The sequence below is a fragment of the Babylonia areolata genome, chromosome 17, assembly GCF_041734735.1.
Source record: "Babylonia areolata isolate BAREFJ2019XMU chromosome 17, ASM4173473v1, whole genome shotgun sequence".
In the NCBI taxonomy this organism is placed as follows: Eukaryota; Metazoa; Mollusca; class Gastropoda; order Neogastropoda; family Buccinidae; genus Babylonia; species Babylonia areolata.
The window spans coordinates 16,126,068-16,144,707 of NC_134892.1; the positions used below are offsets into that span (position 1 = coordinate 16,126,068).

Genomic DNA, 18,640 nt, shown 5'->3' on the forward strand with positions numbered 1-18,640 from the left:
ACTTCCTACAGTAGTTTCAAGGTACTGTACACGGTTGAAATATATGGGTGGTATAATAAAGGTACTGGTGAAAAGGTGTGGGAATTTCTCATGTGTGGCTTCTCTCCAGGACTTCATATGATATTCCTTCGGAATAATCTGAAATAAAGAAAGTTTGTTACTCTCTTAATGTGTAAATATTTCTTTGTCTCTCAATCTTTCTATCTGTAAATCTGGATCTCTCACTTCCCTTTCCTCACACACACACACATCTATATATGATAATAGATATTTATGATTTATATCTATCTATAATTCATATTTATATTTATCTGTCTATGTATGTGTGTGCGTATATATATATATATATATATATATATATATATATATATATAACATATATATATATATATATATATATACACACACACACATTGTGAATGTGTGTGCATAAGTATGCATGTGTGTGTGTGTGTGTTTGTGTGTGTGTGTGTGTGTGTGTGTGTGTGTGTGTGTGTGTGTGAAACCGTCAATGCATAATGATCCTCGTTATGAACAGTGTAAAAGACGACGTTTTTTTTGTATGTAAATCGAATGGCCAAAGTACACACACACACACACACACACACACACACACACACACACACACATACACACACACACACATATATATATATATATTTGTGTGTGTGTGTGTGTGTTGGTGTCTGCTGTCACTCTCACTGCCTCCCAGTTCAGTCTGTTTTTTGTGAACTGGGTTATTTTTTGCGCTGACCTGAAGACCTGAAGACGAGAGTCCAGTGCATGCTGGAGCCGAGCTACCTGAGCCAGGCGGACCATTGACGGACTCACTGTCTTCCGACTCTGTCGCCGTGTTGTCCTGTAACAAATGTTTGAGTTGATCAGCTCGATATGGCCACACCCATTTTCCATACTGCTTTTCAACGAATTCATTTTTACTGAAATTTTCATTACATCATTTGACACCCATATCTAGCTTTCCGTAGCACTTCCTGTGTGCTCATCTACAAACTTTTAAACGCTTAATTCTTATCATCATCATCATCATCATTATCATCATGGCTGTGTCTCGGGAATCAAAGATGATGATACGCTGTGCCATCACTGAAGGAAGTCATCAGAGGACACGTCACAGAGCTTCGTCACCTCTGACGTCATTCATCAGGTCACGTTGGGGGCTTCTGATGACGTCAATTCCGACAGTAGTTTCAAGGCACGCACATTTCCAAGTTATCTATATATAGATCAATCATTATGTACACATACGTACATGCATACATACACATAGATATGTCGACACGGACAAACACAGGCTGATACTGTATCACAAACATGCTCGCATACAATATGATATAAACACAATCACACACACATACACAATCTCGCACACAGTGGCACACACACACACACACAGAGCACACACACACACACACACACACATCCCTCGAACTGACCTCTGTCGAATCTTTCCGGATTCTGCTGTTTTCGCTCCCAGTGCCTCCCAGTCCATTCTGTCTGCTATGACCTTGACCGCACTGAGAGAAGAGCTGGACTTTTCTGACTAGGAGCCTTTGACGGACTGGCCATGAGTTGTATAAGCAGCTATGGACCTCAGTGTTGCACGGAACACAGGAAGAACGACGCTCCACCGATTCCGGTCTCGCCATGTTGCTCTGCTAACGAATTGATCTACTGCTCAACAGAAATCGAAATCATTGGTAATCACTGACGGATCTGACATTGCTGTAGTTATTGTTAGTATCATCATCATCTTCTTCAAAATCATCACCATCGTCATTATGAACATCATTGCTATCATAACTGAATCTTCCTAATCGTCCTATAAACATCATCGTATTATCACCACCACCATTGTTATTATCCTTTGCTTCACAACTGTTGCTTTTGTTGTGTCATCGTTTTGAGGCGAAACAAGATAGGCAAGGCCTTCAAGACTCACGTGTAATACCCACTGAACTCAACATTTTAATGCAGGAATTACAGAAATAAAAAGCTGATATATAAAACATCATTGTGCATGAGTTAAAAAATAAAAAAAACAAAAAAGCTATTGCATTCGATTGTGACTTTGGCCTTTGACATTATTGTTTTTGTTTGTTTTGTTGTTGTTGTTTTTGTGTGTTTTTTTTTCTAATTTTTGCTTTGTATTATTTTGTTTTACTCATAATGACAAAGTAAGTTCGGTGAAGACTGGATTTAAAACGTAGGCTTTATCACATTTCTTCGTTTTATTCCATAATTCGTCATTTTGTCACCTTGGACTCTGACCCCTAGTCTCAAACACTCTACATGGGATTTGTTCAAATCATTAGTCTACCAGTAAGCGTAGCAACTCTGAAGAATAATTATGCATACGCAAGACCTTATCTCTTGTATTCACAAGCTTGTTGTGTTGTTGCTGTTTTTATATATTATTATTATTCATGATTTATTACTATTATTGCTATATCATTATTATTATCATCATTAGTATCATCATCATAATTATCATCATTATTATTATCATCGTTATCATCATCAACATTATCATCATCGTTGTTGTTGTTATATACTAGTGATCCCTGATGATTTTCTATTTAGAAATATGAAAATGAATAAATAAACTATGTAATACATCAATGAGCTCTACCAATGCATGTTTTTCTTATTTTGCCAGACACAGGTTGGAACAAAACTAAGCTGACAGTTAAAAACTCGCCACAAAGTGTCGGTTCTAGTGTGCTGCAGCTGGATGCACGGAAATAAAAGGGATGTAGTGGGGTTTCTTTTGTAAAAGGTGTTTGTTTTGTGAGTGTGGTTGTTCGATTCTGATAGAAGAGAGAGGATAACAGACAGGAGGATATAGGATCGACTAATGATGCACTCACTCACTCTCTCCTCACATCAATAGCAGGGCCACATGGAGTGGTTTTTATAGAGTGTTTACTTTTACAATGTACATGGGAAATCAGCACACACACTAAGCAGTTCACCCTACACCTAAAGCAGCACCTATAAGCAGCACACCTGGAACACAAACACACAACCAAAACCCAGGTCAGATAAAATCTCAAATATCTGGACATCACTGACATGAAAGGCCTTCACCCTCTCAGCACCTTTCATCACATGCCCACCAGTATGCACTATTCTCATGCATAGATCTATGTGAGGAAATACAAGCTTCATCAAGCTTACCTGCCATCAGCAGTGACATACCAATTACCATACTGTGTACAAAACATATCACTGACCAATACAACCCTGTGTTCCAACTCATGTTACCGATCATTCAGCTAAACTGTGTGTTACCATGACCAAACAAATCTCCTCTTTGCCTTCACAAAGTGTCCCACTGACACAAATACATGTGTGGAAATCATTACTTCCAACATACCTCTGGTAAACAGCAATATGCAACCATATAGCACTGACCCTCAGTGCTCTCATTGTTAACAAACTCATTAATCACATTAGTATGTTCCTTCCCACTTTGTCTGAACAAAGTAAACCACTGACACAAAGCACAACTCCTACACATGTTACCACAACTACCAACAAATCAAAAGGAGGAGTTTGTATTATACTCCATGTTTGGTGTTTACATATACTTACCATGTCAAACTGATGCAAACTAGGCCTATGGTTTGCTCTGTTTGGCCAAATTTCGCGCGGCTAACAGTGAAAAGACGCCCCTCTTAGTCTGGCCCGCTCTTAGCCAATCAAACGCCTCTAACAGCTATAAGCGCTGAATCATTCCGTGGCCATGAATGAAAATGCCCCATGAGAACCACGGCGGAGACGCGGGGACGGACGGGCGGGCATTCGAGTTTGACATGGTAAGTATATGTAAACACCAAACATGGAGTATAATACAAACTCCTCCTTTTGGTGTCATATACTGTACCATGTCAAACTGATGGAGAATTTAAAGCAAATGGAGGAGGGCAACGCCTACTGGTTCGTATGGGGAGCCCTTGAAACTGAGACGGCAGTGTTAGCCACGACAAAGGAAATCCCCTTGGAACCGTCAGCCCTGGTCATACGGAAATCCCGGAGGTAGAAGTTGATGAAGGGATTCTCCGACCGCCAGAAGGCTGCCTCCAAGACTTGCTGCAGTGGTACCGAGTGCTGGAAAGCAGCCGAAGTAGCTATGGCCCGCACTTCGTGTGTTCTGGGATTAAGACAACTGAGATACTTGTGTGCATGAGAGTAGGCTCTACGAATGACTTGGGAAACCCAGCGGGAAATGGTGCCTGCAGCGATATCTTTCTTGTAATTCTCATTGAGGGAGATGAGAAGGGCCTCTGAGAAGAACGCCTATGGCGAGACCTATTGCAATAGTATTTGAGGCACCGAACGGGGTAGAGATGCCTATCTTCATCATCTTGTGCCAGAATATCCGACAAAGGTCTGACCTTCAGAGAGGGGGAAGGGACCTCGGGGTCTTGGTTCTTAGCCAGAAACTCTGGAAGGAAACGAAGAGTGATGGAACCATCTCTGTGGAATGCTAGATCTTGTGGCATACCACTAAGACCATGAATCTCACTTCTACGACGGCCCGTGGCCAGCAACAGAAGGAAAGTGGTCTTGAGAGTGAGCAGGTCAAAAGGAATAGTCCCCAGCGGCTCAAAGGGCTGTTTTCGAATGAAATCCAGCACCAGGAACAAGTCCCAGAGGGGCACTCTTCTGGGATTCCTAGCTTCTTTCAGAGAGGCGCCCCTAGCCACTTCTCTGAGCAGGAAATCAGCTTCAAAAGCGGGACCACCTAGCTGTTTGATAGTGGTACAAATGGCAGACCTGTACCCTCTCACAGAACTAGCAGACAGGTTGAGAACCGAGGAGCAGTGAGCCAGAAAGTTGGCCAGCTGCATGCTCGTAGGGTTAGTGGGGGGAATGTTCTGAGCTGTACACCAACTCAGCCATTTCTTCCATCGAAAGTCATACAAAGTCTCTGTTCCCTCCCTCCTGGCTTTGGAGACTATGGAGAGGAGGTCGGAGGAGGCACCCCCCTTGGTCAGCGCGGCCAACACAGAGGCTGACCGAGGGGTGGAAGACTTCAATGGTGATGCTGACAGATCCGCCCGCACAGCAGCCACGCGTGCAGGTGGAGCATTTGAGGATTGGAGTGAGGAATGCCCGAACGAGGCTGCCTCAGCAGATGAGGTTTGGTTTCCAGTTCCAGTGGTGGAACATGTGTCAGGGACTGAAGGACCGGAAACCAGGGCTGGGCTGGCCATTTCGGCGCAATGAGGATCATCTGCGGGCGTTCCAACCTGGCTTTCCGTATCACCTTGGACAGGATTGGAAAGGGAGGAAACGCGTAGGCAATCAGACTGCTCCAGTCTAGAGAGAGAGCATCCACTGCCCATGCCTCTGGGTCGGCAACTGGAGAGACGTAAGTGGGAAGTCTCTTGCTGAACCTTGTCGCAAACAGGTCCACCATCGGCCGGAACCACTGTTCCCACACTCCTTGCAGGGTGTCCTTGTCCAGGGTCAAATCTGTGTGTATGACACTCTTGGACCTGCTGAGAGCATCTGCCAAAATGTTGTCTTTCCCTGCTATGTGTCTCGCTGAAAGTGCAATGCCCTTGCTGTGGCACCAACGGAGGAGAGCCTCGGTCCGCAGAGAGAGGTCTGCCGAGTGCGCTCCGCCCCCTTTGTTCACGTAACAAGCGACTGTTGTATTGTCCGTGAACAAGCGAATGGTCTTGCCTTTGGCCTCCGCTATGAAGTGCTGGAGAGCCCTGCGAACTGCCTCCAGTTCCAGAACATTGATGTGGCATAGGCGCTCCTCCGGGGACCAAGTCCCTGCTGCATGGAGTGAGTCCATGTGGGCTCCCCAGCCCATGGAGGAGGCGTCTGTGAATAGTGCCACCTGAAGAGTAGGTGGGGCTATGGGCACCCCCTGTGTCAGAAGAGGGGTGGTTAACCACTCTGATGTCACCTCGAGGAACCACTCGCCCAGACATATCCGGGTATCCCATGGCTGAGTGCTCTGGGACCACCGTAGCCTGAGTGCCCTCTGAAGAGGGCGCTTGAGAACCCTGCCCAGAGGGATGAGAGGTGCCATGGACTCCATCATGCCCAGGAGGGAAGAAAGTGTCCGCGCCGTTGCTTGGGAGGAATGGCGCAAGTGGTTGAGGAGGCCCGCCAGACGGTCCCACCGATCTGGCGTCGGAGAGACTATCATGGACCGCGTGTCGAATCTCATCCCTAAGAAGTCGAAGGACTGGCTCGGCGACAGATCGCATTTCTCCTGGTTCGTGATGAAGCCCAGTTGGGAGCACAGGTCTAGAAGTCTGGCTGTATGACTCTGGCACAGAGCCTGTGACTGGGCCAGAATCAGCCAGTCATCCAGGTACACACAGAGCCGAATGGACTCCGACCGGACGATTGACACCAATTCCCGCACCACCTTGGTAAACAGGAAAGGGGCAAGGGACAGACCAAATGGGAGGGCAGAGAACTGGAACACTCTGTCCCTCCACACGAACCTCAGGTACCGGCGGGATGCCGGGTGGATGAGGATATGGAAATAAGCATCTTTCAGATCGATGGACGTCGCCCAATCTCCCCGTTGCATGGTCTCCCGAATCTGTGCCTTTGTGTCCATCTTGAATTTCATCTTGGGGAGGAATCTGTTGAGGGGGGACAAGTCCAGGACTGGTCTCCACCCTCCGGAGACTTTTGGAATCACGAACAACCGGCCGTAAAAACCGGGGCCCGGGTCCGAGAGTTGAGATATCGCCCCTATGAGGAGTAGGAGCGATATCTCTTTCTCTAAGACGCTCTCCTGCTCCATCGAGCTGGGCACATAAGGAGGAGGAGTGGATCTTAGAGGGGGGCGGTCCCCCACCCAAGGGAGCATGTACCCCGACTCTAGCACCGACACAATCCAGTCGTTGAGTCCCAGAGCACGCCACTGATGAGCGTGCCGGGACAAGTTTCCTACTTGGAGGGGCTGAACGACTGGCGGTGCTGAATCGGGGCCCAGTCATTGGGGGTGCTGCCTTCTGGCCTTGGGCATGGCCGGACGGCTTGGACGGCCATGAGGTGGTTTGTTCCTCTGCCGCTGATTCTGAGCACGCCGCTTTGGCTTAGGAGGCGAGGTATATGGAGGAGCCCTGGTGGCAGGTCTCTTCAATGGCATAGAACCCTGGCGCCCCTGGGAGGATTGGGCTAAATATGAGGCCACCTCCCGGTTTGTCTGTGCCCTGTGGCTGACAAAATGCGGCACATACTGGCCGAAGAGGGAGTGCTGCTGTGCTGGGATGGACCGCAGGGCAGCCCTCTCCTCTACTGGAATGTTAGAGAGGCGGAGAACAGCATCCCGCCGCGCTAGCACCGTATTGAAGTGAAGGCTGGTAGCTGCGTCTGCAGCTGCCGTGAGACCAGACGCTACTCGATTGCCAAAAGTGTTTAACCTCGGGTCTGAGAAGAGGCCAGGCAGGCCAGAGGAAGGAGACTCTGTGTCCTGCTGAACTGGACGTCGTTCCCACAGCTCATTGGCTCTGTGGAGGAACGCGTCAAAGAAGGTATAAGCCGTGGAAACCTCGAGGAGGCAGCGGCGGGCCAGTTTGTCCCACTCTGCAAATGTCTTAAAGGGAAGAGGTGGGGAAGGTGGTGCGCTGTGAGACCAACATCCTTTCCTGCGCGGAGGGCTCTGCTTCCCTGTAGGCAGGGTGGTCCTGTGTGTACCAGGACCACACTCCTCCCTTGGAGGGATCTTTAAGGAACTTGCCTGGGGCAAAAGCGCCCGGGGCAGAGAGTGACTCCCTGCCTGGAGGAGGGATGGAAGCAGCACCCCTGACGGTGCGGGCTGGCTTATTAAGCCACTCCTGAGCCATTTCTGGCACTCTGAGTCGCCTTGTGGTTCTGGAGTTAGAGTCACCTGACCGTAGGAGGGTTAAGGGTGACAAAGTTGCCTGAGGGACTGATTCAGCATGTGTGACCCTATTGGGGAGGGTCAGTTCGAGCTCGGCAAAGTCCGAGTTTGGTTCAGGCTGGTCCCTAGGGAGGCGTGGGCTCCATCTGTCGCACTGGGATGGGGGCGAAGAGTGCTCATCCGCTTGTTCGTCCTCATCCGAAGACAGGGGCTGTCCTTCTTGTTCACAGTCCATCCCCTGCTGGGTGCCATCCCAAGTGGATGTACCCACGGGGGCGTCCTGTGGGCTGTGGTCAGCCCAGTGGGATGAGCTGGGGCGATCCCGAGCAGGGACCCTGGTCTCCTCTGTTATGTCCTTGACACCTGAAGAGGGTGGGGAGTGTGTGGACCGTAGGTCCAACCATGCTTGGGATGGTGGGTGCCACACCTTCTCAGAGAGAGCGTCCCTGGACGCCAGAGGGACCCACGAGTGCTGTGAGGGGACGAACACCCACTCATCTCCTTTTAGGACCGAGGGCTGGGTAGGTGGGAACAGCAGGCTCCCACGGGCTGAGCGGGGTCCCTCAGCTGCCGTCGGTCCTGAAAAGGAAGCCGTAGTGACCGTGGCGGTCACCTGCGTGCTGACAGAGGACCGATTCGAGGCTGTAGTGTTAATACTGGTCGAGGAGCTCAACCTGCCCAACGAGGAGTCAATCCCTCTTGTCGGGGCTGTGTGTGTCACTCTGTGGTCTGTGCTGGGTTGGGTCTGGTGGGGAGCGGACCAGGGGTTAGTCCCTGGTCCTCCCGGGAACCCAGCATGCACCATAGGTGCACCCCAGTACGGGTAGAATGGGGGATACCACCCGTGGGCACCAGCCATCCCGTGACCCCAGCCCCAAGGGTCACTGGTGCCTTGACCTCGCTGAAGGGAAAAACCTGGCCAAGTCGGAGGGAGGTCAGGTCCGACTTGGGTGTCAGACAGGCCGAAAGGCCGGCGGTCTGACTGCCCGGAACCGCCTGACACGCGCGGGACTCCCCCAGCAGGGGAGACCGGCCGGATAGCGGGGAGACCTGCAGAGCAGGTTGCCACGCGCCCCGAATCCCCTCCCGTGGGGAGACTGGGGTGGCTTGGCCCGGGGTGGGCTAAGTGGAGGTCCCCCCCCCGGAACCAAATGTTTTTCTCCCCCAGGAGGAGGTGGGGGAGGGGGGTCGACCGAGAAGGGAGGAGGGGAAACAGCACTGGGGCCCCTGAGGGCCGTCTCCGTGTGGGGACCCGGGTAACGGCGGGGGGCGGCCTCCCCTTGGGAGTCCGCACCCAGCCGCGAGTTCCCACCACCAAGAGAGGACGTGCTACTCCCCCTTCCACCCGCCTCGCGCTGGGACACTTCGGGAGGTGACGCTCGTATCCCTTTCCCCCCGGTCCCCTTCATGACCGTTTTATCGGGACGAGCGTCCCCTCCGCGATCAGCGTCTGCAGACGCATCGCCGCGGTCCCTATCGGGAGAAATCATGAGCTCCGGACCTGGGAGAGTCTCTTGGCGAGTATCTCTGCCAGCATCATGATCCCTGCCTTCGTAGGATGGCAAACGAGGCATGGTACCGCGCGTAAGCACCCAGCGAACAATTCGATCCCCAACAGAGAAAGGAAAGACAGGATCGACTCAGAGGTAGAAAAATACGAAGAAATCGAGGGGGCCGAGTCGAAACGAGTACACAGAATGTAAGCACAATATACATGCAAGCCGCATACAACAAAATAAGGCCAAATGAAAACGCTTAATAGCCAAAGAAAGCGTTCGACGAGACAGAGCGAAAACCTGACAAGATGGCGTGGAGAGCCTTGGCCAAAGGAATGATTCAGCGCTTATAGCTGTTAGAGGCGTTTGATTGGCTAAGAGCGGGCCAGACTAAGAGGGGCGTCTTTTCACTGTTAGCCACGCGAAATTTGGCCAAACAGAGCAAACCATAGGCCTAGTTTGCATCAGTTTGACATGGTACAGTATATGACACCAAACATGTGTTCCACAACACTTGCTGTTACCCCCATGTGCACACACACATGAAAAACTCTCAACACACTCTGACAATGTGTTAGCCTATAGATCTGTTCAGTTCACACTGAACCAACACCACCTACTATATACAAAACAAGTATGTATACATCAAAAATACAGAACAAGATATCTGTAACCAAACAGAAGGGGGGGGGATCAAAAGATTTAGGCCAGTACTTCTCTCAGTGGGTAGCTTTCACACATTAACCCCTTTTCTTTCCACAAGCCACAAGATCAACTTAAACTGGCTGTCCACTGACATAAAACAGTTTCCCAACACAACTAAGTTACCAACATAACATAAAACCATTACAAGTTGTGTACTCACAGCCCAACAGTGATTTCCTTGCTCCTCACATCACTGATCAGTCAGTCACCCTGTGTCAGTCAGTTCTTCTGGGAGACAGCTAAGAACTGGCTGTGCTGACTGGTTTTATCCCTTCCCCCAACATACTGTGCATACTCATGCAAGCTACAACACTCACCCCCCCCCCCCCCCCCCCCCCCCAAAAAAAAAGCTGAACTAAAATAACCAATCTTTGCTTGTCCTAGCGACACTATGTGAATGACTGACAGATTCACTGCTTGATCCCATCGAGATCGTGTTTATAGGTCAGTGCTTGATCCCAATTCGTCCAATTCAACAGATTGATCCCATTCGCTACAATTCAACCCACTTGTCTATACACATTCTATGATGACAAGTTTACCCGTTTACGTCACAAAGAGATTGGGGAGACAGGACAATACAGCTCTGGGCCTGTTAGCCGGCTTGATCAAAGTTCGCATTAGCATAAATTCTCCCTCGCTTATGTTCCGAAGTCCCGCCACCTATGTCAGTTGCGTTCGTGGAGGGGAGATGGGGAATGACTTGAAAGACGGGATGTTCCGATCAGCACGGGGATCACGGCAGACATCACGTAACTGACCAAAGAGGGCCGACTAGGGAGTAGGGGTGAGGAGGGAGGGTGGCGCGGGTGTCGGCGCAACCTCAAAGACTGGGCTTTGGACGGAGCGGGAAGGGAGATAAGAAGGAGGGGTGGGGAGGGGGCAGGGGACAGAGTGTGGGTGGTGGGGGTGACACTGCTGGCACACTATAACACTTTCATTACCATTTCTAAATGCTTATATTACCAGATCATTTGCATAATTGATTGCTGTTGGTGTAATTTGAAGAAGGCTGCATTTACTTTGTAACTTTTCCTCCCTGTCACTCATGCACACCTTTTTTTTTGGACACAAGTGTTTGGGGGACCTTAACGAACATTCTCTGGGCCTTTCACGAAGCCTACGTCATGACCCACTTTTGCACACGTTACACAGATGACGGGCGAGCGAGTCGCGTGATCGGGCGAGCTGATGGTTATATTTAGGTACACTATAACATTTGCCAACCCCTCATCGCTGAGATCGCTGTATATCAGTGTTTGGGAGTGCTTGCATGTGCAGACGAACTGTTTTCAAGTCCCACTGCACATTTCAAGTTCAACGACACTGGTATCCTTATCCAGATGTAAACGCATGATATCAAGCACGTCAACTGATTCAGTTGTGTGGCGCAAACTGCATGACGCAGTGTATGAAGATTTGTTGTTCAGTGTGTGTTGTTTTTTTTTAAGAGAAAAAGTTGTGCCGATCTTGTCTCACAAAGAAAAATGGCTCCCCGGTGAAACAATTAAACAGAGAGTAAATCCCAGATTTTTTTAATTTATTTTATTATTATTTTAATCACGGGCGGGTTTTGTGTGGTGTTGTAATCGTAAACTTAAAATCTTTCAAAGATAAAAATGTGAAATATATTCATTTTTCATTCAAAAATTCTCTTACCACATTAACAATAAAGGGTTGTACAGAGACTTTCTGTATGATATATCATGAATTTTAAATTGCCGAGCAGTTCATAAACAGTAAACTGGATTAACGAATGACCAAGCAGACTGGGAAGATCTAGATAGCGAACGAGGGAAAGACAGAGGGAAGGGGGTACATGTTGGATTAACATGCAGGGTACGTTTTCATTGGTTGTGTGTGCATTAAATGAAACAGGCAGCAGACGGGGACAAAGAAAGGGAGGGGAGGGGTGAGAGAGAGACACAAACAGACAGGGACACACAACGACCAGGAGAAGCACAGAAAATGAATTAGTTACAACATGATATAGACAACGTTGCGTGAGACTGACGGACGCGTGCTGCTGTCTTAAAATCGTCAGAATTTGACCCCATCGACTCGGGGAGGAAAAGGGTTCCTCAGTCAGCTAAAGGACAGGCGCACTGGCCGAGAAGTTCAGTTCACCCGGGGATTTTCAACCCCAGGGTAATGGGTACGAGAGAACCATCCCTGTATAGGCATTGCTGATCGAGGGTGGTAATCGTTTGGGGGTGGGGGGTGGTGGGGTGGGGGTCTCGGTCTCTGTGGTTATCAAATGTGCAGACCTGTTACGAGTCCTAGTTTCAGGGGGCGTAAAAGCGTATAGGCTGATCCATATACGCTCACCACATCTGCAAAACTGGCAAAACAAAAAAGAAAAGAAAGGAAGAGATGCCTGGCCTGCGCATACATATTCCAACTGCACAGGTCAGGCAAGTGCCTTAATCCTCTTCATGTGTGCACACATTATGAATACGAATTGAAGAGGAAAATCCCGTAATCTACATGAACACGAACATATCCAACATCGCAGTGATCCAGCATGTGCGCCCCCCAAAAACGAAATATAGCTGCCTGCATGACAGGGTTAAAACGGTCATTCAGGATTCCACTCTACTTCCAATCGCCCATATGTGAGACGGGACATGAACAAAATTCCTCGTACCTGTATGCGAGTGAACGTGGGAGCTTCGGCCCACGAACACAGAAAGAACAAAGAGAAAGAGCGAAACAAATACCTCGTCATTCGGTAAAAGGCCAGTGACTGCCCAGGTCAGGAGCCGCGATGACCGCTAAAAGCAGGTGGTGGCTTGGTCCTTCAGGTGGTGTGACAATGGCGTCTCTCTTCTGTCCCTCTCTGTTTTCCCGCCACCCCCCCCCCCTCTCTCTATCTAATACGCATATGCCAAACCCCGTACCCAATCCTTGTACTTTTTTTTCTTTTTAAACCTATTCTAGGCGCACTGATAGTTTGCCCCAGAAGGGTTCGCACACAAGGCATTGTTGGGTTTCGAGCAGTAATGCGTAAGCCGTTAAGAGTGACAGAGAAGTCCGGGAATCTCCGAACTTCAATGGCAATATACAACAAAATTAAAACGTTAACAGGAATCAAAACACTGAATCGATGATAAAAACAGATAAGTAACGATCATATCATCTTGTTATCTTTCCCATTTTGATGAATTTCCCTTTTTTTCAAACACGCTGTCCTCCCAATTTTCAGCTTGTTGCCAAAATTAAAAATTGATGTCGGAATCAAATATTTCTTTGGAAGGAGCTTCAAGTTGTTTTGAATATCTGCAAATTTCAGGCATTCCATGATAAAATGAAATTTGTCTCCGATCACACCCCCATCACAGTTACGACAAGTGTTTTCACGTAGAATACTATGACACCTACCAGTCTCAGCAGGTAATCTAGCTGTGACCACTACATCCGAACTGTATTATAATGATAAGATGTAGTAATCAGGTAGATTGGAAAACAAACATAACTGTCCTTTCCAAAATTTGGTTTAAAGTTCGTTTACACGCAATTCTCCAAAGCATCACGACACTTCCGAAAATAAATCTTTTGCAATTCCTGTCTGACATTGAAACAAATACTATCTTTATTTTTTTAAAAATTTCTGGGAATCCCGGACAATCAAACCTTTGTTCCAAAATGACTATGAAATTCCAGACAGAATCGAATCCAGTTTTTGTTGAAACATTTGTAAAGCAATTTAACCATGACGATGTAAATCCCTTCTTTATACACCCCAAACAAATAGCATACAATATACGAGATTATTTCCATATTGTAAATGATAAGATATCAGCTAAAAAACAAAATAATAATTAAAAAAAAAAGAAAAAAGGAGGCCCTCTCAGTGTAGCGACGCGCTCTCCCTGGGGAGAGCAGCCCGAATTCCACACAGAGAAATCTTTTGTGACAAAAAAGAGAAATACAATACAATACAAACTTGATCATTCTTATCTTCACCAGCACCGAGACAGTACAGATATCTATTTCTCCATAAATAATGAGTCATAGTATTTCTATTTAAACGGAACAAATGTTTTGAAATTCTCAATAGTAATTTCTCCAAAATATCATTTTCATAAGGACTGACCTCCAAATTTCACAGCCATGCAACCAATACGGTATTATGGTTTTAAAAATTTCCAAAGAAATTCCAAGAGGCAGTTTTATTTGTTTCTAACAATGGATACATTGCTTTCAGTGCTTGCTCATGGGCGACTTTCCTTCCTCTAAAAAATGTACAGTACATGTTCTGTGGAACTCAATAGCGGGTGTGAATATTTAAAAGAATTCACACACACACACACACACACACACACACACACACACACACACACACACCAACACCACCACCACCACTACCACCTCCACCACCAACAACAACCACCAAAAACAAAAACAAAAACAAAACCCAAAACACGCAATGATGGATGAAATCACTGAAGCGCAGGTAAGCAATTAATTTTTATCTAGTGGACAAATACTTCTTCATCTGACACACGCATGTTCGAAATCCCGCGGCGTTGCGTACATTCACACAAGTCTCACGGTTTCCGAACATTTGATGACGATGGAGTCTCCCGCCAGACCGACGGTTGAGTAGGCAGGCAGGCTTATCTGTAGGTGTGTGTCCTCATATGGGAGAAGAGGCCGACTCTGGTTGCGCAACACTTCCCACAGGTGTTGCAAGGGAAAACGTCACCAGAAGTTGAGCCGTGCTTCCTTCGCTAACCCTTCTCCTCAATGGCCAGCGTTCTCTTGTTTTCAAAAGTCTGGTTGCCTGACCAGCACAGGTGACTTTTTTTTTTCTTTTTTTTTTTTTTTTAGTGAAGAGGAGTTGCACAGTCCCTTCCCCTCTCTCGCCTACCGACGCTCACAGTCCCACAGGAGCAGACACTGCCACGTGTAGGAAGGCCTCGGCACGGCAGGTGCAGGTTTTTTCTTCAGATTTCCCTCTCCTAGGAGGACTTCCAGCCAAGGATAAGAGCTCCCCCTGCCCTTTGGTCATCCTCTTCCGCCTTCACAGCCGTTGGGAATGGTTTCCTCCTCCGCCTGTTCCGTCGTTGGGAGACTTCACATGCGACAGGTAGTACTGGGTTACATGGTACCAGTAGCAAAGGCTATGCCCCTGACCTGACACCGAACATTTACACACTATATTTATGACCCTAGGTTATGGAAATCTCTGCCACAGACATTGCCTTGGTGTAAAACCTTTCAGGTCTAATCCGTCAGAAAACATACCAACTCAAACAATGTTATAAACTGCAGATCATTCTCTCCCCAAACCGTCTTTGTGTGTGTGTGCGACGTCGATGTCGATGTTTGTGTGAGAGGTGTGTGTGAGGCGTGAGCGGTGTTACACACTGATTTTTATCAGTTATTTCAGAGAGTTTGTATCTTTACATTTTATAATCGGGGTGAGGTGGGGGGGGGGGGGGGGGGTGAGTCACAAGTGATGTTACACTGTTTTTAAAATAGTTAACGAGTTTGTATCTTTTCTATATTCCTATGTATGTAACTATTTCATTATCAGTATTATTCAGTACTATATTCCTCTATCTTATCTATAATAGGTGTATTTCATTTTGTTTTGTTGTTGTTTTCACATGGAATATGAACTGATGAGGCCCAGAATGGTCGGCGAAAAGCAACAAAGATAATGACAAATCACACAACTTCATTGTTACTGGCTTTGTCGATCATTTCGCCAGTTATATTCAGTGACGAACTGGGGAATAGTTGAAGGAGAGAGAGAGAGAGATTCGGTGAGTCTACATCGGATAAACCCGAAAACCCGTATCTTTTTTTTTTTTTACTCCAGACATTCGAGCTCAGGCCTAAATCACAGACACTGTTCCATGACCTCAAACGTCCTTCAACTTAAGTCGGTGAGCCAATGACAGACGAGGATATAAAAAGCACGAGGCGGTCGAAGGGCTTATTGCCGACGAAGGCTGTAGACGCGAGAGGAAGCGTGTGTGTTCGCACAAGGGATCAACCACTCTACGTTGGCGAAACTCTCACGGAAAGTGATCGTTGTTGGCAGTTGCTGGTCTTTACTTGACGTGGTTTTTTTTTCACAAAATTTAAAAATGGGTGTGTGGATGTGTGTGTGGCGGTGTGTGCGTGCATTGTCACATTTATGTATTCGCATATTTATTTATTTACTTTTGGAAATGTTTTCAAATGTGCTCAACCCAAAAGCTACTTTGACGTAATATTATCTTAATAAATCTTTTCAAGTGACTGCGCTGTACACGTGTATAATGTGATGCGAGTCATTTAAAACAGAAAAAAATGAGTTTACAGACATCAGAGTTGTATCTAATTTTGCATCTTTTTTCGTCACAGTGGAAAACTGATGGAATTTTATTGAGTGATATGCTTTCTGTGAGCTTTTCACCTAGATCATGATGAAGCATGGCTAGTGTGCTGTTCAAGTTGCTGCCAGTGTGTACTGACGCATATGCATGTGTGAGGAGGGGGTGTAACTTGGTGAGTATGGATGAGTTTGCCACGGTGTCAGTGTGGCGGGAGGAGAAAAAAAAAATTAAGTTGGCCCACCACTGTGTTTTTATTGTTTGAGTGACATGTGGTTTTTCTTACCCAGTCTACATTTACTCTGTTACCTGATTGAGTTATTGTGCTGCATGGCAAAATGGATGTTCATGTTCTAAACGTGACTGTGCTTTTTATATGATGCGTGTCAGTGTAATATTCGAGCCAAACGGTAAGTTTATGTGAATTTACAGCAAATGCAGTTGTAACAAGATAACAATGTGATGTGATCATCTTTAAACTTTTTTTTTTTTACTTTAAAAAGTCTACAGAGAGCACTCTGTACATGTCAAGTTGTTTGTGGGAGCTGTCCATCGTACGGCGCTGACTGGTTGATGGCTTCAGTATCACTTTCAAGGTGTCAGACTGAGCGTGTGGACATAACCATATATACAACGCCACATCTGCTGGAAAAAAACATCAGCTGCGGATACCTGACTTTAACATAAACCCGACGCTCTGATCAGGCCTAGACAGCCTAAGGATAAGGTACTGATCCGAGATTTGTGTTGAATATCAACATAAAAATGAAAATAAAATAATGCGACAAAATAAACAAATAAGTAAATACATTACAAGGCGAGCTGGCCCATGGCCTTCGCGAAAAAAAGTCTTCTCGCGAGGTGCATGGCTGGCCCCAACTGCTTTTTAAACATTTTAGGGAGAGCCGGCAGACTGAGGTCTGTGCTGACAAATGCACTGTGAGTGAGTGTCCCCACTAAGGCGTCAACGCCACTGGGTTGTTCTCGCGCTGTTGGTTTTCCCCAGTTGGGTTTCTCTCTCTCTCTCTCTCTCTCTCTCTCTCTCTCTCTCTCTGTGTGTGTGTGTGTGTGTGTGTGTGTGTGTGTGTGTGTGCCAATGCACAGCACTCAGATTATGTAGAACAGCGACGCATTTCAGGGCTCCACACACATCTCTCACCTTCTGAATATTCATGATCCCTGTCAAAGTTCAGACGCAGTGGACGCGGCAACGGTGAAGGGAAAAATCACGGAATAACCACGAAAGAAAACGCATACACACCACACTTCACACTTTGTCGGCATACCAGTAGTGTTATAGTGTTGAATGTCATCGTGTCCCAGCTGTAAATCATGGATATCACCTTAAATTAGTTATATTTTGGACCCGTCTGCCTTCCTCGTACTAAAATGATCAGGATTCTCAGGCAAATGGCGAGAACGACTGACTGTTGATCAGGCTGCACGGTATGGCAAATGTTTTGCGCCACAAACAGAAGGATGTTGCAAATTTTCCCTATATTCTCGTCCATAGTTTCTAGATATTAAGGGAGCATGTGCAAGCCCGTTTTCGTCGGATTTTCGTCGGGGTTCTGTCGAAAGGGTTTTGAATATTTTCGGTGACCATTTTTGCAAGTTTTCAAGATATATTTGGCTTTATAATTACACCCCTTATTTGCTTTAGTCTTTTATGTTTACGTAGAGCGTCAGTGTTTCTGCCATTACATGTTCGAACTGATCCATTTATAAACTCTATTGAAAAGTTGTCCGAACACTGAAAGCAGTGCACACCCAGAGAAGCCGGTTACTGACGGTGGTGCGGGGTTGCGCATGTCGTCAAATGACCAACTTCTCGCTCTGCGCGGCGGCGAGCGACGAAAAGTCTTCGACGAAAGTGGGCTGCACACCCTTGGCTATGACTGTTTGGTGTCTTTATTGTGGGAGTTGCTGGTTCACGTAAAATTCGTTTTGGACCACACAACTTAAGTGTTGAAGAGCTGGTGGGTTTTCCTCTATGGGATCAGTCCGATTCGCCTTTTCGCGTTTCGCCTTCTCCGGCTTTAATCGTGCCGCCACCCTCAGTGGTCTTTTGGGAGTTTGACTGTACCGTTACGCCTACCCACTAGTCCCGTAACGTGGCCCTCTCTCTCTCAAACATACAAGTTACACACACACACACACCGTGACACAGACACACACACACACACACACACACACACACAGAGAGAGAGAGAGAGAGAGAG

At 47.1% G+C, this 18,640-nt stretch overlaps 1 protein-coding gene across 4 annotated transcripts in view; it reads right to left on the bottom strand.

The window, feature by feature from the left end:
* The window catches only part of LOC143291678 (uncharacterized), a 28,439-nt gene extending 10,597 nt beyond the window's left edge, over positions 1–17,842 (bottom strand). The window contains exons 1-4 of one of the 4 annotated variants that reach the window (XM_076601691.1): positions 17,578–17,842; positions 1,455–1,692; positions 755–859; positions 1–138 (exon numbers count right to left, since the gene is read on the bottom strand). The exon at positions 1–138 is cut by the window's left edge and continues 693 nt beyond it. In XM_076601691.1, coding sequence (XP_076457806.1) covers positions 1–138; positions 755–859; positions 1,455–1,667 — 456 coding nt within the window. In that variant the 5' untranslated portion in view covers positions 1,668–1,692; positions 17,578–17,842. Of the gene's footprint in view, positions 139–754; positions 860–1,454; positions 1,693–12,809; positions 12,950–17,577 lie in introns of those variants that run through there. The other 3 variants (XM_076601688.1, XM_076601690.1, XM_076601689.1) reach the window with 3 other exon arrangements.
* Positions 17,843–18,640: the final 798 nt, after the last annotated feature.